This window comes from Sphaeramia orbicularis, chromosome 17 (assembly GCF_902148855.1).
Source record: "Sphaeramia orbicularis chromosome 17, fSphaOr1.1, whole genome shotgun sequence".
NCBI classification, from domain to species: Eukaryota; Metazoa; Chordata; class Actinopteri; order Kurtiformes; family Apogonidae; genus Sphaeramia; species Sphaeramia orbicularis.
This window is the reverse complement of record NC_043973.1, coordinates 35178092-35192428: the sequence shown is the minus strand read 5'-3', so window position 1 is coordinate 35192428 and position 14337 is coordinate 35178092. Positions and strand designations below refer to the sequence as shown.

The following is a 14337-nucleotide window of genomic DNA, read 5'->3' as shown; positions in this document are numbered from 1 at the left end:
CTCCAGTGGACAGTTCTTCTCCAGCTGTTCTCTTGTATATTCATGGGTTTTGTTGTTTTAGTTCCATATCAGCCAACACAGTGGACACTTATGCACCATCCCATAATAATACACTGACATTCAGACCATTGCTGTAACTTTGCTGTTCTTGATAAACCTGATCTGCAATGATATGTTTGAGTGTAAATCAATTGCTACTTGTTATTAGACTGTAATTAACAGTTTTCTGAAACAAATTTATTAATTTATTTATTTATTTATTTATTTATTTTTTGGCATATCCTCCTGAGACCCAGCAACGCATTGTGTCCTCTATAGGGGACAAAAGTTTGACAGTTTAACTTAAATGCTGTCCATTGCAAAGGACATTCCATTAAAAAATCAATAAATAAATAAAAATGATTTTTAAAATGTATCTGAAAAAACTTGCATTGTGCAGACTCCAATCAAGACAATTTTTTAGTGTAAAAAATCTAAAATTATCAATTTACTGGGTCTCAAGAGGATTTTATCTTCATGAGATGAGAGTATTTGAGTATGACAAAATGTAAGAAAACAACAGATAAGCTGCATTAAAAATGTTTTTGTTTCATAGTTTTCACACAGTATATCACTTTCTGATGATGAGTTTTAAATACATGTTTTTTCTTTGCTTCAAAAAATTAAACGCATGGTGTCCGGTTGAGTGGACATTTTTGAAAAATAGATTCATATAAAAAAAAAAAAATCAATTGCATGTTTTTTTTCAAGCCTAAAGAGGAATAAAAACACTCAAGAAAAAAAATATTGACTAAGGTTCTCATAATTCATGCATGAAAGGGTTAAAAAAAGTTAATTACAATCTATCAACAATAACAAGGAATTGACTTACACTAAAACATGTTACTGCAGATCAGGTTTATCAAGAACAGCACAGTTACAGTAATGGTACGTGCGCTTTATTGGCTGATATGGAATTAAAACAATAAAATCCATGAATATATAAGATAACAGCTTTGAATAATTGTCCACTGTAGTGACCACTATGCATGAAAGGGTTAACATGATTTGCCTTCTTTTCAGTTGGGTATTTTATGACAGTTAAATATTCAGAGAAAAAAAAAAAAGGTGCAGTTTGTTCAAAGATACAACCCTGAGCTGTTTCTGCTAACAGCCCAAACAGCTCAGCTCAGCTAACAAGAACAGCTACCTTTACACAAAAATACCAACATCCTGTCATTATCTCCTCTTTGCATATTGCTTCATAATCATGACCGTGTGGTCAATCTTGTCTTGGCACAAAAAAAAACAAAAAAACAATTAAGCATATTTATTCATAACTTCAAACTTGTCCTTTAAGATACCGAAATTCACGGTATTTGAGGAGATTTGTTACAAAAACACCAGTGAATTTAAAAGTGCTTAGAAGTGAGCTTGTTCAAACAGAGTAAAATCAGGTTTGACCTGATTCTATGCCGCCTGTTATCTGCTCTCAAATGTCAAGTATCTGAATGCGCTGATCAGGGCATGAAAGTACTTATATATATTATGTCCTTGAGTCCAAGAGATTAGAATTTCCATTTCAGGCAAAAGCCTCTGGAAAGCCAAATATCACATGCTGAGTGCAGAAAACTGGAAAGGTTACTGAGCCTTATCTGCAATTATGCAAAAACACAGAGATTGGCCAAAGCACGCTCATTGGTACAAAGGGAATCTACAATGCATTGATGTTGCTTACAGTGTTTGAATTGCAGATGCAGATGTATAGCACACAGCACATCCTAGAGGAAAATGCAGGTTAAAACAGCTGACAACACACAAGTCACACCTTGTCATGTTTTTAATAATGAACACAGGCAATTAAACTTTAAATCCTCCCCATAGTAAAAAGATAGAGAGACGACTAATTAGGAAGTAATTTTCAAATTTGGTTTTTAATTCAGGCGTTTCTCAGTTGCACATGGAGGAATTCAGATAATATCACAGCTCTGTTTCATTTGAACAAGTACAAATGCAAATACTCCCAAATTCTGTGAATAAATAGCAGGAAATCAGTGAAACTTCTCCCTCTTTGACCCTCTTCTTCTATCAGCTACAGTGACACAGAGCTGCTAAGATGCTGACAACTCTAATTCTGCACTCATTGTGTCAACTGTTTCATTTTCACAGAGTGTCTTTTTTTCCAGGAAGAAAGACTTGAGGACAGGAAACAAAAATTTGCTACACGGGTCACATGGAAAAACCTGCTCTCTTATCTTTTCATCGACACCTGGGAATATAAATAGTTCAGTTTAAAAATAATAGCTTTTCATCTTCAATTACACATGTGATTATTCAAAAATGAGAGCAATGGTGCCCCCTTGTGTAAAAATAATTACCAGTCTGATAGGAATCTGCATGGGAGCTTGGACTCAAATCTGTGGAGCTTATGAAGTGAGTCCACCTCTGAGGTACAGTATAATATGTGAACATTTTTTATTCCACTGTCATACGCTTTCCCCTGTGGTGAACTGGTATTGATTCTGTCAGAAGTGAAGGGCAGCCCCCCCCGTCCGTCTTCAGCTTCTGCACCCCCCCGTCCGTCCTCAGCTTCTGCACCCCCCTTGTCCGTCCTCGGCTTCTGCACCCCCCCGTCCGTCCTCAGCTTCTGCACCCCCCCCGTCCGTCCTCAGCTTCTGCACCCCTCCCGTCCGTCCTCAGCTTCTGCACCCCCCCTGTCCGTCCTCAGCTTCTGCACCCCCCTGTCCGTCCTCAGCTTCTGCACCCCCCTTGTCCGTCTTCAGCTTCTGCACCCCCCTTATCCGTCTTCAGCTTCTGCACCCCCCTTGTCCGTCCTCAGCTTCTGCACCCTCCCGTCCGTCTTCAGCTTCTGCACCCCCCTTGTCCGTCTTCAGCTTCTGCACCCCCCTTATCCGTCTTCAGCTTCTGCACCCCCCTTGTCCGTCCTCAGCTTCTGCACCCCCCCGTCCGTCCTCAGCTTCTGCACCCCACCTTGTCCGTCCTCAGCTTCTGCACCCCCCCTTGTCCGTCCTCAGCTTCTGCACCCCCCCGTGCATCTTCAGCTTCTGTACCCCCCTTGTCCGTCCTCAGCTTCTGCACCCCCCTTGTCCGATCCTCAGATTCTGCACCCCCCCGTCCGTCTTCAGCTTCTGCACCCCCCTGTCCATCCTCAGCTTCTGCACCCCCCCGTCCATCCTCAGCTTCTGCAGCCCCCCCTGTCCATCCTCAGCTTCTGCACCCCCCCGTCCATCCTCAGCTTCTGCAGCCCCTATCCTCCACTGTCAGAGTTCTGGGCACACTGCACTGCCCTGGGCTCAGTCAGCCGCTCGTAGGACAGCGCCGTCATAACCTGCAAAATGTACAACGTGATAAGGCTTTGGAGAATAGAGAGCAGCAAGTAATAATAAGTAGAGGCTATCAAAGACATGCTGAGTTAAGGGTTTTAGTGGCAAGTACACTTTATGTAGTTCTGTGGGTAGTAAGGATCAACTGATGGGGAAATTCCCCAGATAGCAAATATTTTGGCAGTATTATGGCATAAATTTGGCATTTTTGTCTTTCTTTTGGCATTATGTAAACCTTTAGGCTTAACTGTGGTCTGACGAAGGTTCTCCATAATAGATGTGGAGGCACCAGCAGTATATATCTGAGTTCTGGCATATGTGTGGTGAACCAAAAGACTGGGCAAAGAGCGAATCAAGTATAGGGATGGTATGGCATGTTTATGGCAAGAGAGAAGATTGACTAAAGAGCGACAACATCTGATTCCATATATGGATGTGTTTTGGTTGTGTTTTGGCATATTTCTGTAAAACCAAAACACTGCGCAAAGAGTGGGAATTTCTACCCAGAAGAAAACCACACTTCATTTTAAAACATGATTAACAAAAATTTGGGTGAATTTTGTCCTCCTTTTGGCCTCTCTTTGGGTCAGTTTTGGCTAATTTTTGGCTGGATTATGGGGATTTGGGACTTTTCTGGGACAATTATGGTTATAATTTGGAAGTCCGCAATTAGTTTTGGGTGAATTTTGGCTTCCTTCTGGTTTGATTTTGGCTTGCCTATTTTAGGCCATTTAGGGCCCATACATCCGCCCAGAACTTTGCCAAAATGGCATGCCAGTTTTGGGCCAGATTCAAGCCATAATGATTTTGCTATCTGGGTCTGAGCTGAAACTGAAGCTTAACCTTCCTCTTGTGGTGGCATGGAATACACAGCCCCAATTTTTAATTTTAGAAATTCAAGCAGTTAGTTTTTCAAAAAGGTTGAGAATTTTCATTTTTACCCAAGAATAACTGAGCGTTGGCACATCCTATAGCACAGGTGTCAAACATGCGTCCCGGGGGCCAAATCCAGCCCACCAAAGGGTCCAGTCCAGACCCTGGGATGAATTTGTGAAATGCAAGAATTGCACTAAGATATTAACAATCCGTTTAGTTCAGGTTCCACATTCAGACCCATTCGATCTCAAGTGGGCAGGATTCAGTCAAATACTAACAGAATAACAGAGAAATAATGACAACTCCAAATGTTTCTCTTTGTAAATGTAAATATTTTCATGTATTTACACTAAAACAAAGTATAATTTTGCAAAAAAAAAAAAATGCAAATAACCTGAAATGTCTTAAGAGAAGTAAGTGCAATTTAACAATATTCTGTCTGTTATTAAATGTTGTGTGTGTTTGTAGATCTGCTGTGATCTGTAAGTTATAATGAACATGTGTAAAGAATAAACTGAGGCAGAATATAGTTAAAATTACACTGATTTTTTTCAGTTTGTTCATGTTATTCACATCTTTTGAAAGGACAGTTTGTAGATGTAAATCTTTTAATAATGTAATTTTTTTTTTTTTTTTTCGCTCTAAAACATAGAGAAAAGTTTGGAGTTGACATTATTTATATATTATTCTGTTATTATTTTCCTGGTTTGGCCCACTGCAGATCAAATTTAGCTGAATGTGGAACTGAACTAACATGAGTTTGACAGCCTTGTCCCAGTGACATCATCTAGACCAGGGCTCTCAAACTCATTTTTTTCAGGTTCCACATTCAGCCTGATTTGATCTCAAGTGGGCCGGACCAGTAAAATATTAGCAGAATAATAATAACATTATAAATAATGACAACTCCAAATTTTTGTCTGTGTTTTATGTTCTTATCCTGGTTTTTATCCCAGAGACTGTTTTTATCTTCTTGAGGTTTTTATTGTGTTTTATTGCATTTTGTTTTAATTTATTTGATCTTATTTATTTATTTTATTCTTTTATTTATCCATGCTGCTATACTGATGAATGGTGGAATGCTGAACACTTTTTGTCTGGTCTTGACACTCGATCAAGTACCTGCTTAACAGGTTCAATGTATGTTTTGTTGTAATGCCAAATGCAATCACTATGTCTGCCAAACAAGTCTACCCACAGGTAGAAATAAAGTAACCTTGGACCTTGAACCTTTGTTTTAGTACAAAAAAACCCCAAATAAATTAAGAAAATACTTACTTTTATGAATTATCCAAACAAAAAAAGATGTGAATAACCTTCTGGTTGTTCAGAAGGACCAATAAAGGCTCCAGTTTCAAAGAACTGGAATTTTCTGTCAATGATTTAATGGTTCAGGCTTTACAGGGTTAATACTTTTGGTGTGAGCCTCTGGGCCTTTTTTTTTGGGGCAGTATACTCCTCGATGTGCACTCTGCAAGTCACCAACTCTATACTGAATTGACCTCATATGTCTGGACATGCCCATCATGGCTTGTTTTGTTTTTGTGCAGGTATACTGGATAACAAGGCAAAATGAGAATCCCCTAAAGCTCACATGACTGGGAGAGGAGCTGGCTGTCAGTGTGTTGGCTGACAGTGCACTTAGGATTTCAGTTTATAATCTTATTTTTATAACTGGGTCAAAACCGACCCTAACAACACAAAGGTCATAATTTCAACCAGAGCATTTCATAATTTTATGAAAAATAAAATAAAATAAAAAAATTTATTATTTTGTTGAAAATGGGGTTCCTAAGAAAGTCAAAAAGCCTTGATGTAATACACAAATTTTATGTGGTTCATGTATGTATTTAAAACCTAAAGTAATAATTACACTGGTCAACAACAAATTTACTGTTTAAGTTTTTTGAGCTGATTTAGGATAATTTTGGTGTGCTGAATCCAAAAATCACATTAATTTTGCTCAATCAGGTCAACTTTCTGAACTATGCTACATATTGGCTTTTTAACATTTTTGCTTACATTTATGGGCATTTTCACATCATATGATACAAAATTCTTTCATATATTTGCAATAAACAAGTTCTGAAGATTTTACTTTTGCCAATTTATGATTAATGGTTTTTTTTAATATTACAGGTGAATGAAATGGCTTTGACTACAAGATCTTGCAAAAATAAGCCTGACGCATTCTGCTACATCTGCGGTGAATACACCATTGTACCTAACAGGTACGAGGGCTGTTCAATAAGTTCATGGCCTCACCCAGAAATACTGGTTGTTATAATACAGGATGTTACATTCTTTCATGATAGGATAGTGATGCTTGAACATTGATGGACCAAGTGCATTGCTGTAAATGGAGATTATGTTGAAAAACAAAATATAAATTATCAGTCTGTGTTGTTCTGTTCTGGGTGAGGCCATGAACTTATTGAACGGCCCTCGTACAATGGTGAAATGATTTTTTTTCTCTTAAAACCTATTTTGGGTGAGAACTATATAAAAAATCAACTGATAAAGTCACAAAAATATAATCAATTTTGTGAGAAGATCAAATTTTTCCAAATCAAATTAGCAAAAAACCTAACCTGATTGAGAAAAACAGATGTCATTTTTGGATTTAGCCGTGCAAAATGGTCCTAATTCAGTTGAAACAACCTAGACAACTTACAAAAAACATTTTTTGTAACCCAGTGTAATATATTTATGGATTTGTTTTATTTTCATTGATTATCATGTAAACTGCTTATTGTAATAGCTGCAGTGGTAACTTATCTGATGGAAGCAGATGTTTCAAGAAAGGGGCAGGTATTCTAAGTTTTCCTCATCCTGCTCCCTTCCAATCATTTAGATTGGAATGAATTAATAAAATAAAAAAAATTAAAAAAAAAAAAAGGAAAATGGGTCAGTGCTGACCCTAACACAAGAGGAAGGTTAAATTTGCTAACACTTGCTACTACAGGTATTTTCTATTCAACAGTGTACACATACATATTAGTTGTTAGTCCTTATGAAACACTTATCATGCTTGATTCTGGATGACCGCCTTGGTGTCAAACAGACGAGCTGTGGGCCGAAGTGTCTAATCAGGCCCACAGGATGAATGTGTAAAATGCCAAAATTACACTGATGTGATATTAAAAATCAAGGGTGTCAAAATTATTCTAGTTCAGGGGTCACATTCAGCCCAATTCCATATGAAGAGGGTGGGACCAGTGAAATACTAATACTCATAATAAACTATAAATAATGATAAATCCATATTTTTCTCTTTGATTTAGTGTAAACACCTAAAATGACATGAAAATGTTTGCATTTACAAACTATCCTTTGACAGAAAATGTGAATAACCTGAACAAATATGAACAACCTTAAATGTCCTGAGAGAAGTAAGTGCAATTTTAACAATACTCTGCCTGTTACTATATGGGTGCTTCTATGAAACTGGTCCTAAAAACAGGACATGGGGCTAAAAATTAAAACCAGATGTAGACTAATGTTATACAGCAGGTTTGGAAGCACTTTGGGTCTATTTTAAAAATAAATATTTACTGAGATAAAAGAGAAACTATTTTTAGATGAAACACATTTAATAATAATAATATTTTTTAAATTGCATTTTATACAAAAATCCGTGTGTAACACTGTAAAAAGGACACAAAAATTTCATGCTTCTATTATTTTTATCATTTTATTCTTTCACAGGTACATTTTGGGAATTGAGCTAATTATGCAAGGCAGAGTGTTTCATAAAAATGACTGCTGTTGCAAAATCCCTCACAATTTATTTGTGTTTTAATGGGTAGGTTCTGCATGTAACACCAGTGGACACGATGGATTATACATGAAACCTGTAATGAGACTGAGATTCATGAAAAACCCGCATGTCTGGATTAGAAAAACCACTAGTATCACCAAATTCAACAGAATGTCTTTATTTACAGCAGAATATAAGACCATTTACAGCCATGTTTTCAGATCTAATGCACTGTTACCTAGGTAGCTTTTCCAGTCCCAATTTTGGTCCTATTTTTGGCACCAAAATTTTATTAAAAAATCATTAATTTTGGGATGTCTCAGAGCAAAAGAATTTTTTTTTTTTTTTTTTTGCATTTATCTGAAGTCATCATTAGGTACATCCTGGAGAGAAATATGTCTGAATTTCTCTTTTATTATTGGGTTTAAAAAGCTGGTAAAGTACCAGATACCAAAATAAATCCAGTTTCATAGAAGCACCCAAATGTTTTGTGTCTTTGTAGATCCACTGTGATCTGTAAGTTGTAACGCACATGTGTAAATGATAAAATGAGGTGTGATATTGTTAAAATTGCACTTGTTTTCTTTTAGAAATTTCAAGTTTTTTTGTGGTTTGTTCATATTATCCACACTTTTTAAAGGACACTGTGTAGATGTAAACATTTTCATGATGTAATTTTAATTTGTCACTGTTATTATTTTACTGATCTGGCCCATTTGAGATCATATTGACCTGTGTGTGGCCCCGGAACTAAAATGAGTTTTCTAATTACTACTTATTGATAGTAAGTAAGGAAGGTGTACATGAGTTACAACCTTAATCTGCTTCGCTCATATGGGCCTCAAAGGAAGTAGCAACACAAGAAAAGTTACTGTCCCATAATAGCACTTAGAGGTCTTAGAGTGGCGAAGATTTAGGGGGATTCAGGAGGATCCAATAGCAGAAAGGCAGTATAATATTCATAATTATGTTTTCTGTAGTGAATAATCAGGATATATAGGATATAATGAGAATTGCTTTTGTCTCATTATGGTTCATGGAGCCTGTTATGGTTCTTTAGCAGATGAAAACAGACTTCTTTCTCGACTCTGTTCCTTTTTATAGCATCTGCACCTCATCAACTATGTTTGAGTGTAAACTCTCCTGAATGAAATAACCACTGTAGGTGCATGTGGACAGTTATTCAGTCGGTTGTAACCTGCAGCTTCACCACTAGATGTCACAATATCACACACTCTACTATACTTTATGGTCTACTGTTGAGTGATGAGGCACAAAACAAAATTAAAATGAGTTAATAGTGTTTAGAGTTAAATAGATTTAAAAGAGTTATTGGTGTTTATTAACTTATGTAAAAAATTATTTTGCTGATTTAGCTCCAAGCAAAATCCATAGACTCTACATAACTAGTAAAAGGAGAAACTATGATGTCACCCACTGGTTTCTGAACTTGTGTTGCTTGTTGCCATTATTTCATGACTTGGCCATTGCTATGTTGGCTTTTTGTAAACAGAAGTGACCATATTTGGACACAAAGGGGCAGAGTTGTCAGGGAGCAAGGGATCGTGGATAGGCTAATGCAGGGGTGTCAAACATGCGACCCGGGGGCCAAATGGGATGGGGTGTTTTTGCCAAGTGTAAAAATTCCACAGTCTTGAATTAAGCAAAAAATAAATAAAAAATTGCTTGAATTAAGTAAAAAAAATCTTGAATTAAGCAAAAAATAAAAAAATAAATAAAAAATCTTCAATTAAGTAAAAAAAAAAAATCTTCAATTAAGCCAAAAAAAAAATAAATCTCAAATTTAGCAAAAAATCTTGAATTAAGCCCAAAAAAAATCTTGAATTACGTAAAAAAAATCTTGAATTAAGCAAAAAAAAACCAAAACAAAACCCTAGAATTAACAACTTAATTTTTTTTTCTTTGTTTTAGTGCAAAAAATAACATTAAATTATGAAAATATTCACATTTCCAAACTCTCCTGTACCTATAAAATGTGAATAACCTGAACAAATGTGACCAACCTGAAATGTCTGTATTAAATTCAGCCCAATTTGAACTCTTTTCTTCCTGTTCCTCAGTGTTTAGTGTCTTTGTAGATCTGATCCATAATGCACATGGACAAATGAGAAGTGGAGGAAGAAGATTGGTACTAAATTTTCTTACGTTTTTTAATTTAGATTTCAGTTTTTTCTTTTTTATTTATTTTTTTATTTTTTTATTTTTGACAGTTTATAAAAGTAAGTATTTTCATAATTTAATGGGGTTTTTTTTATACTAAAACAAAGACAAAAATTTGGAGTTGTCATTATTTCTATATTATTATGTTATTATTTTTCTGGTCCGGCCCACTGCAGATCAAATTTAGCTGAATATGGAACTGAACTAAAATGAGTTTGACAGCCCTGGGCTAATGCTAAACATTCATGGTAAAACTAAACTTTATCAAGCATTACGTAACCGTTTTGCTAACAATTCAATTCCACTCAAGGTCACAGCAGATATCAAAACCTGAGATCTAATAAACACAGGAAAAATGTAAAGATAGACCAGGTTATTTATTAGAAAATGACTCCTGGGGAAAAATTTCTGACTTGGTATTTTTAGAGAGAAGTTAAGCTTTATGGAGCCAACCCTAGTGGCTGCCAGTGGTATTACAACTTTAAGATACTTCTGCATTTGCATATTCTGAGTAAAAATATTGATTTAGAGTTATTTTGGTACTAAGAATACATTACATTTACTGAAGAAAACATTTTGTTATCCTTTTCATGCATGAATTATGAGAACCTTAGTCAATATTTTTTTCTGGAGTGCTTTTATTCCTCTTTAGGCATGAAAAAAACAATGCAATTATTATTATTATTTTTTTTATGAATCTATTTTTCATGGAGTTACAAAAATATCCACTCAGCCGGACACCACGCATTTAATTTATGAAGCAAAAAACATGTGTATTTACTGACAAATGTATTTACTGATATACTGTGTGAAAACTATGAAGTAAAAACATTTTTAATGCCGCTAATTGCTAAATTGCTAATGTTTTCTCACATTTTATCATACTTTAATAATAGTTATTACTCATTTCATGGAGATAAAATCCTCCTGAGACCCAGGAAATTGACAGTTTTAGCTGTTTTATATTAACCCTTTCATGCATGAATTATGAGAACCTTAGTCAATATTTTTTCTTGAGTGTTTTTATTCCTCTTTCGGCATGAAAAAAAGCAATGCAATTATTTTTTTTTATGACCCTATTTTTCATGGAGTTGTAAAAATGTCCGCTCAGCTGGACACCATGCGTTTAATTTATGAAGCAAAAAACATGTATTTACTGATATACTGTGTGAAAACTATTTTATCAAAACATTTGTAATGCTGTTAATCTTATTTTGTCTCATATATTAACATGCTCTAATACTAGTTATTACTCATTTCATGGAGATAATATGCAAAAATACCCAAAACTTTTTGCTTAAAAAATAAACTGTTAATTACAGTCTAATAACAATTAGCAATTGATTTACACTAAAACATGTCACTGCAGATCAGGTTTATCAAGAACAGCAAAGATGCAGTAATTGTATGAACTGCAGTGTTTGGGATGATGCATAAGCTCCACTATGTTGGCTGACAACAAAACACATGAATAAACAGTAGAACAGCTGTAGAATAGCTGTCCACTGTAGCAACCAGTGTGCGTGACTTTGAAGTTTGAGAACATGGTCCTGCAGAACTCATTATTAAATGCTTTGGACAGACTAATAAGGAGATAATATGCTCCTGATGTGTATGTTATTATCTTAACGTGTGTACAGGGTGGGGAAGCAAAATTTACAATGAACATTTAGTTGTTTTTTCTCAGCAGGCACTACGTCAATTGTTTTGAAACCAAACATATATTGATGTCATAATCATACCTAACACTATTATCCATACCTTTTCAGAAACTTTTGCCCATATGAGTAATCAGGAAAGCAAACGTCAAAGAGTGTGTGATTTGCTGAATGCACTCGTCACACCAAAGGAGATTTCCAAAATAGTTGGAGTGTCCATAAAGACTGTTTATAATGGAAAGAAGAGAATGACTATGAGCAAAACTATTACGAGAAAGTCTGGAAGATACTATTAAAGAGGAATGGGAGAAGTTGTCACCCCAATATTTGAGGAACACTTGCGCAAGTTTCAGGAAGCGTGTGAAGGCAGTTATTGAAAAAGAAGGAGGACACATACAGGGGTTGGACAAAATAATGGAAACACCTTAAAAAATCAACAAAATATAATTTAATATGGTGTAGGTTCGCCTTTTGCGGCAATTACAGCCTCAATTCTCCGAGGTATTGATTCATACAACTTGTGAATTGTTTCCAAAGGAATTTTAAGCCATTCTTCAGTTAGAATACCCTCCAACTCTTTTAGAGACGATGGCGGTGGAAATCGATGTCTTACTTGAATCTCTAAAACTGACCATAAATGCTCAATAATGTTGAGGTCTGGGGACTGTGCCGGCCATACGAGATGCTCAACTTCATTAGAATGTTCCTCATGCCATTCTTTAACAATTCTAGCTGTATGGATTGAGGCATTATCATCTTGAGGTGAAGGTGTTTCCATTATTTTGTCCAACCCCTGTAGAATAAAAACATTTTCTATTATGTCAATTTTCTTGTGGCAAATAAATTCTCATGACTTTCAATAAACTAATTGGTCATACACTGTCTTTCAATCCCTGCCTCAAAATATTGTAAATTTTGCTTCCCCACCCTGCATATCTAAATAAATTATTACTGTTTTTTATATGTATTCCACCTTTACTGCCAGGGAAATGCACAACTCTTCCATTATACAGTAAAAGAATAACTGAACAGTTCTAGAGTGCTTTAGGTCTAATTATATTTGAATGAAACCCCACAGATAAATATTGTCCACCGTCATCATTGAAGTGTTTTTTAAATCTTTTTTGCAAATAATCCGATGGCAACCAATAAGACTGATATCAGCCAAAACTGAGGTCACACTCAAATTGAATCTGTGTTTTCCACAATAATTTCAGATGAAAATCGGAGTTGTTTTTCTTTCTGCTCATTATGTGTTAGACCGTACCCATCTGACATAATAAAAAACAGTTTTCCGAAAATATGGGCTTTCACAGTCTTAAATTATCACAAGTGGGCTTTTAAAAATATTTTTCAATAGAACATTTGGATTACACTTTTTTTTTTTTAATTTTATCACTAAACAACAACTTACAAATTAGAACTTGTATTTGTTAGAAATTCTATTGCAGTGTTAATAACATATCCTCACAGTGACACGCAGCTGTGATGCGCTTGTGAGGGGTCAGAGATGTGTGGAGATTGTTAAAATTCAGATCCAGTGTGGAGGAATGGGTGGCTGATATATGGTTGCATTGTGGGTAAAAATTTATACTTGGGGGGGGGGAAATGTTCTCAGCTTTCAGCTTTGAAAAGTTTGCAATAAAAAATGCATAAGTGCAGTTTGCCAGCTCTGCAGGACCAGAGTTAATGCATTATGTTGGAGGTGTTCTATTAGTACAATGCTTTTAATTAGTCAAAGGAGCTACTTACTGTGATCATAATGAGGAGAGCGAGCATCATGCCCAGCATTATGTATAAATTACTGGTCAATCCTCCAGCCCACAAGGGACCCAAGATGGTGGCGACGCCTCCCACTGAGCGTCTCACACCCTGGCTGAATCCTTTAGGCGGCAACACACATCACACACACACACACACACACAAACATGGGATTTGAAAGAATTTACAGAAAATGAAAAGTAAAATCTGGCTTGATAAGGAAATGTATATTACTCTTTCTTTTCGTCACATATGCTGAGCGGCAATCTGTTGTTTTAACGTGTCGAGCATGCGAACGCAGCCAAAGTAAAGCGAGCCAACCTTGTGTTTTCTCTGCAGTGACTTTGGAGAAGAGAGACACCTGAGACACAGCCACGAAGGGAAGCCCCAGCAGCTGCAGAAACACTCCGATGATAAAGGCTGACAGCTCCCATCCATAACCACCTGCCAACAACCCAAAGATAATACCACTGAATTACAGTTTTACAGTAAATATTCTTTCTTTTTTAACCCTTTCATGCATGAATTTATAAGAACCTTAGTCAAGATTTTTTTCCTGAGTGTTTTTATTCCTCTTTAGGCATGAAAAAAAAAAACAATGCAATTGAAATTTTTTTCAATCAACAAAAATGTCCACTCAGCTGGACACCATGCCTTTAACCCTTTCATGCACAGTGGTCACTCCAGTGGACAGTTCTTCTCCAGCTGTTTTCTTGTATATTCATGGATTTTGTTGTTTTAGTTTCATATCAGCCAACACATTGGACGCTTATGTATC

The 14337-nt window shown here is 36.0% G+C and overlaps 1 protein-coding gene across 1 annotated transcript in view; it reads right to left on the bottom strand.

The window, feature by feature from the left end:
• Positions 1-3221: 3221 nt before the first annotated feature.
• mfsd8l2 (major facilitator superfamily domain containing 8-like 2) overlaps positions 3222-14337 on the bottom strand; it is a 53949-nt gene continuing 42833 nt past the window's right edge. Inside the window, exons 9-11 of the mRNA XM_030160911.1 lie at positions 13881-14003; positions 13551-13681; positions 3222-3328 (exon numbers count right to left, since the gene is read on the bottom strand). Coding sequence (XP_030016771.1) covers positions 3248-3328; positions 13551-13681; positions 13881-14003 — 335 coding nt within the window. The 3' untranslated portion in view covers positions 3222-3247. The remainder of the gene's footprint in view (positions 3329-13550; positions 13682-13880; positions 14004-14337) is intronic.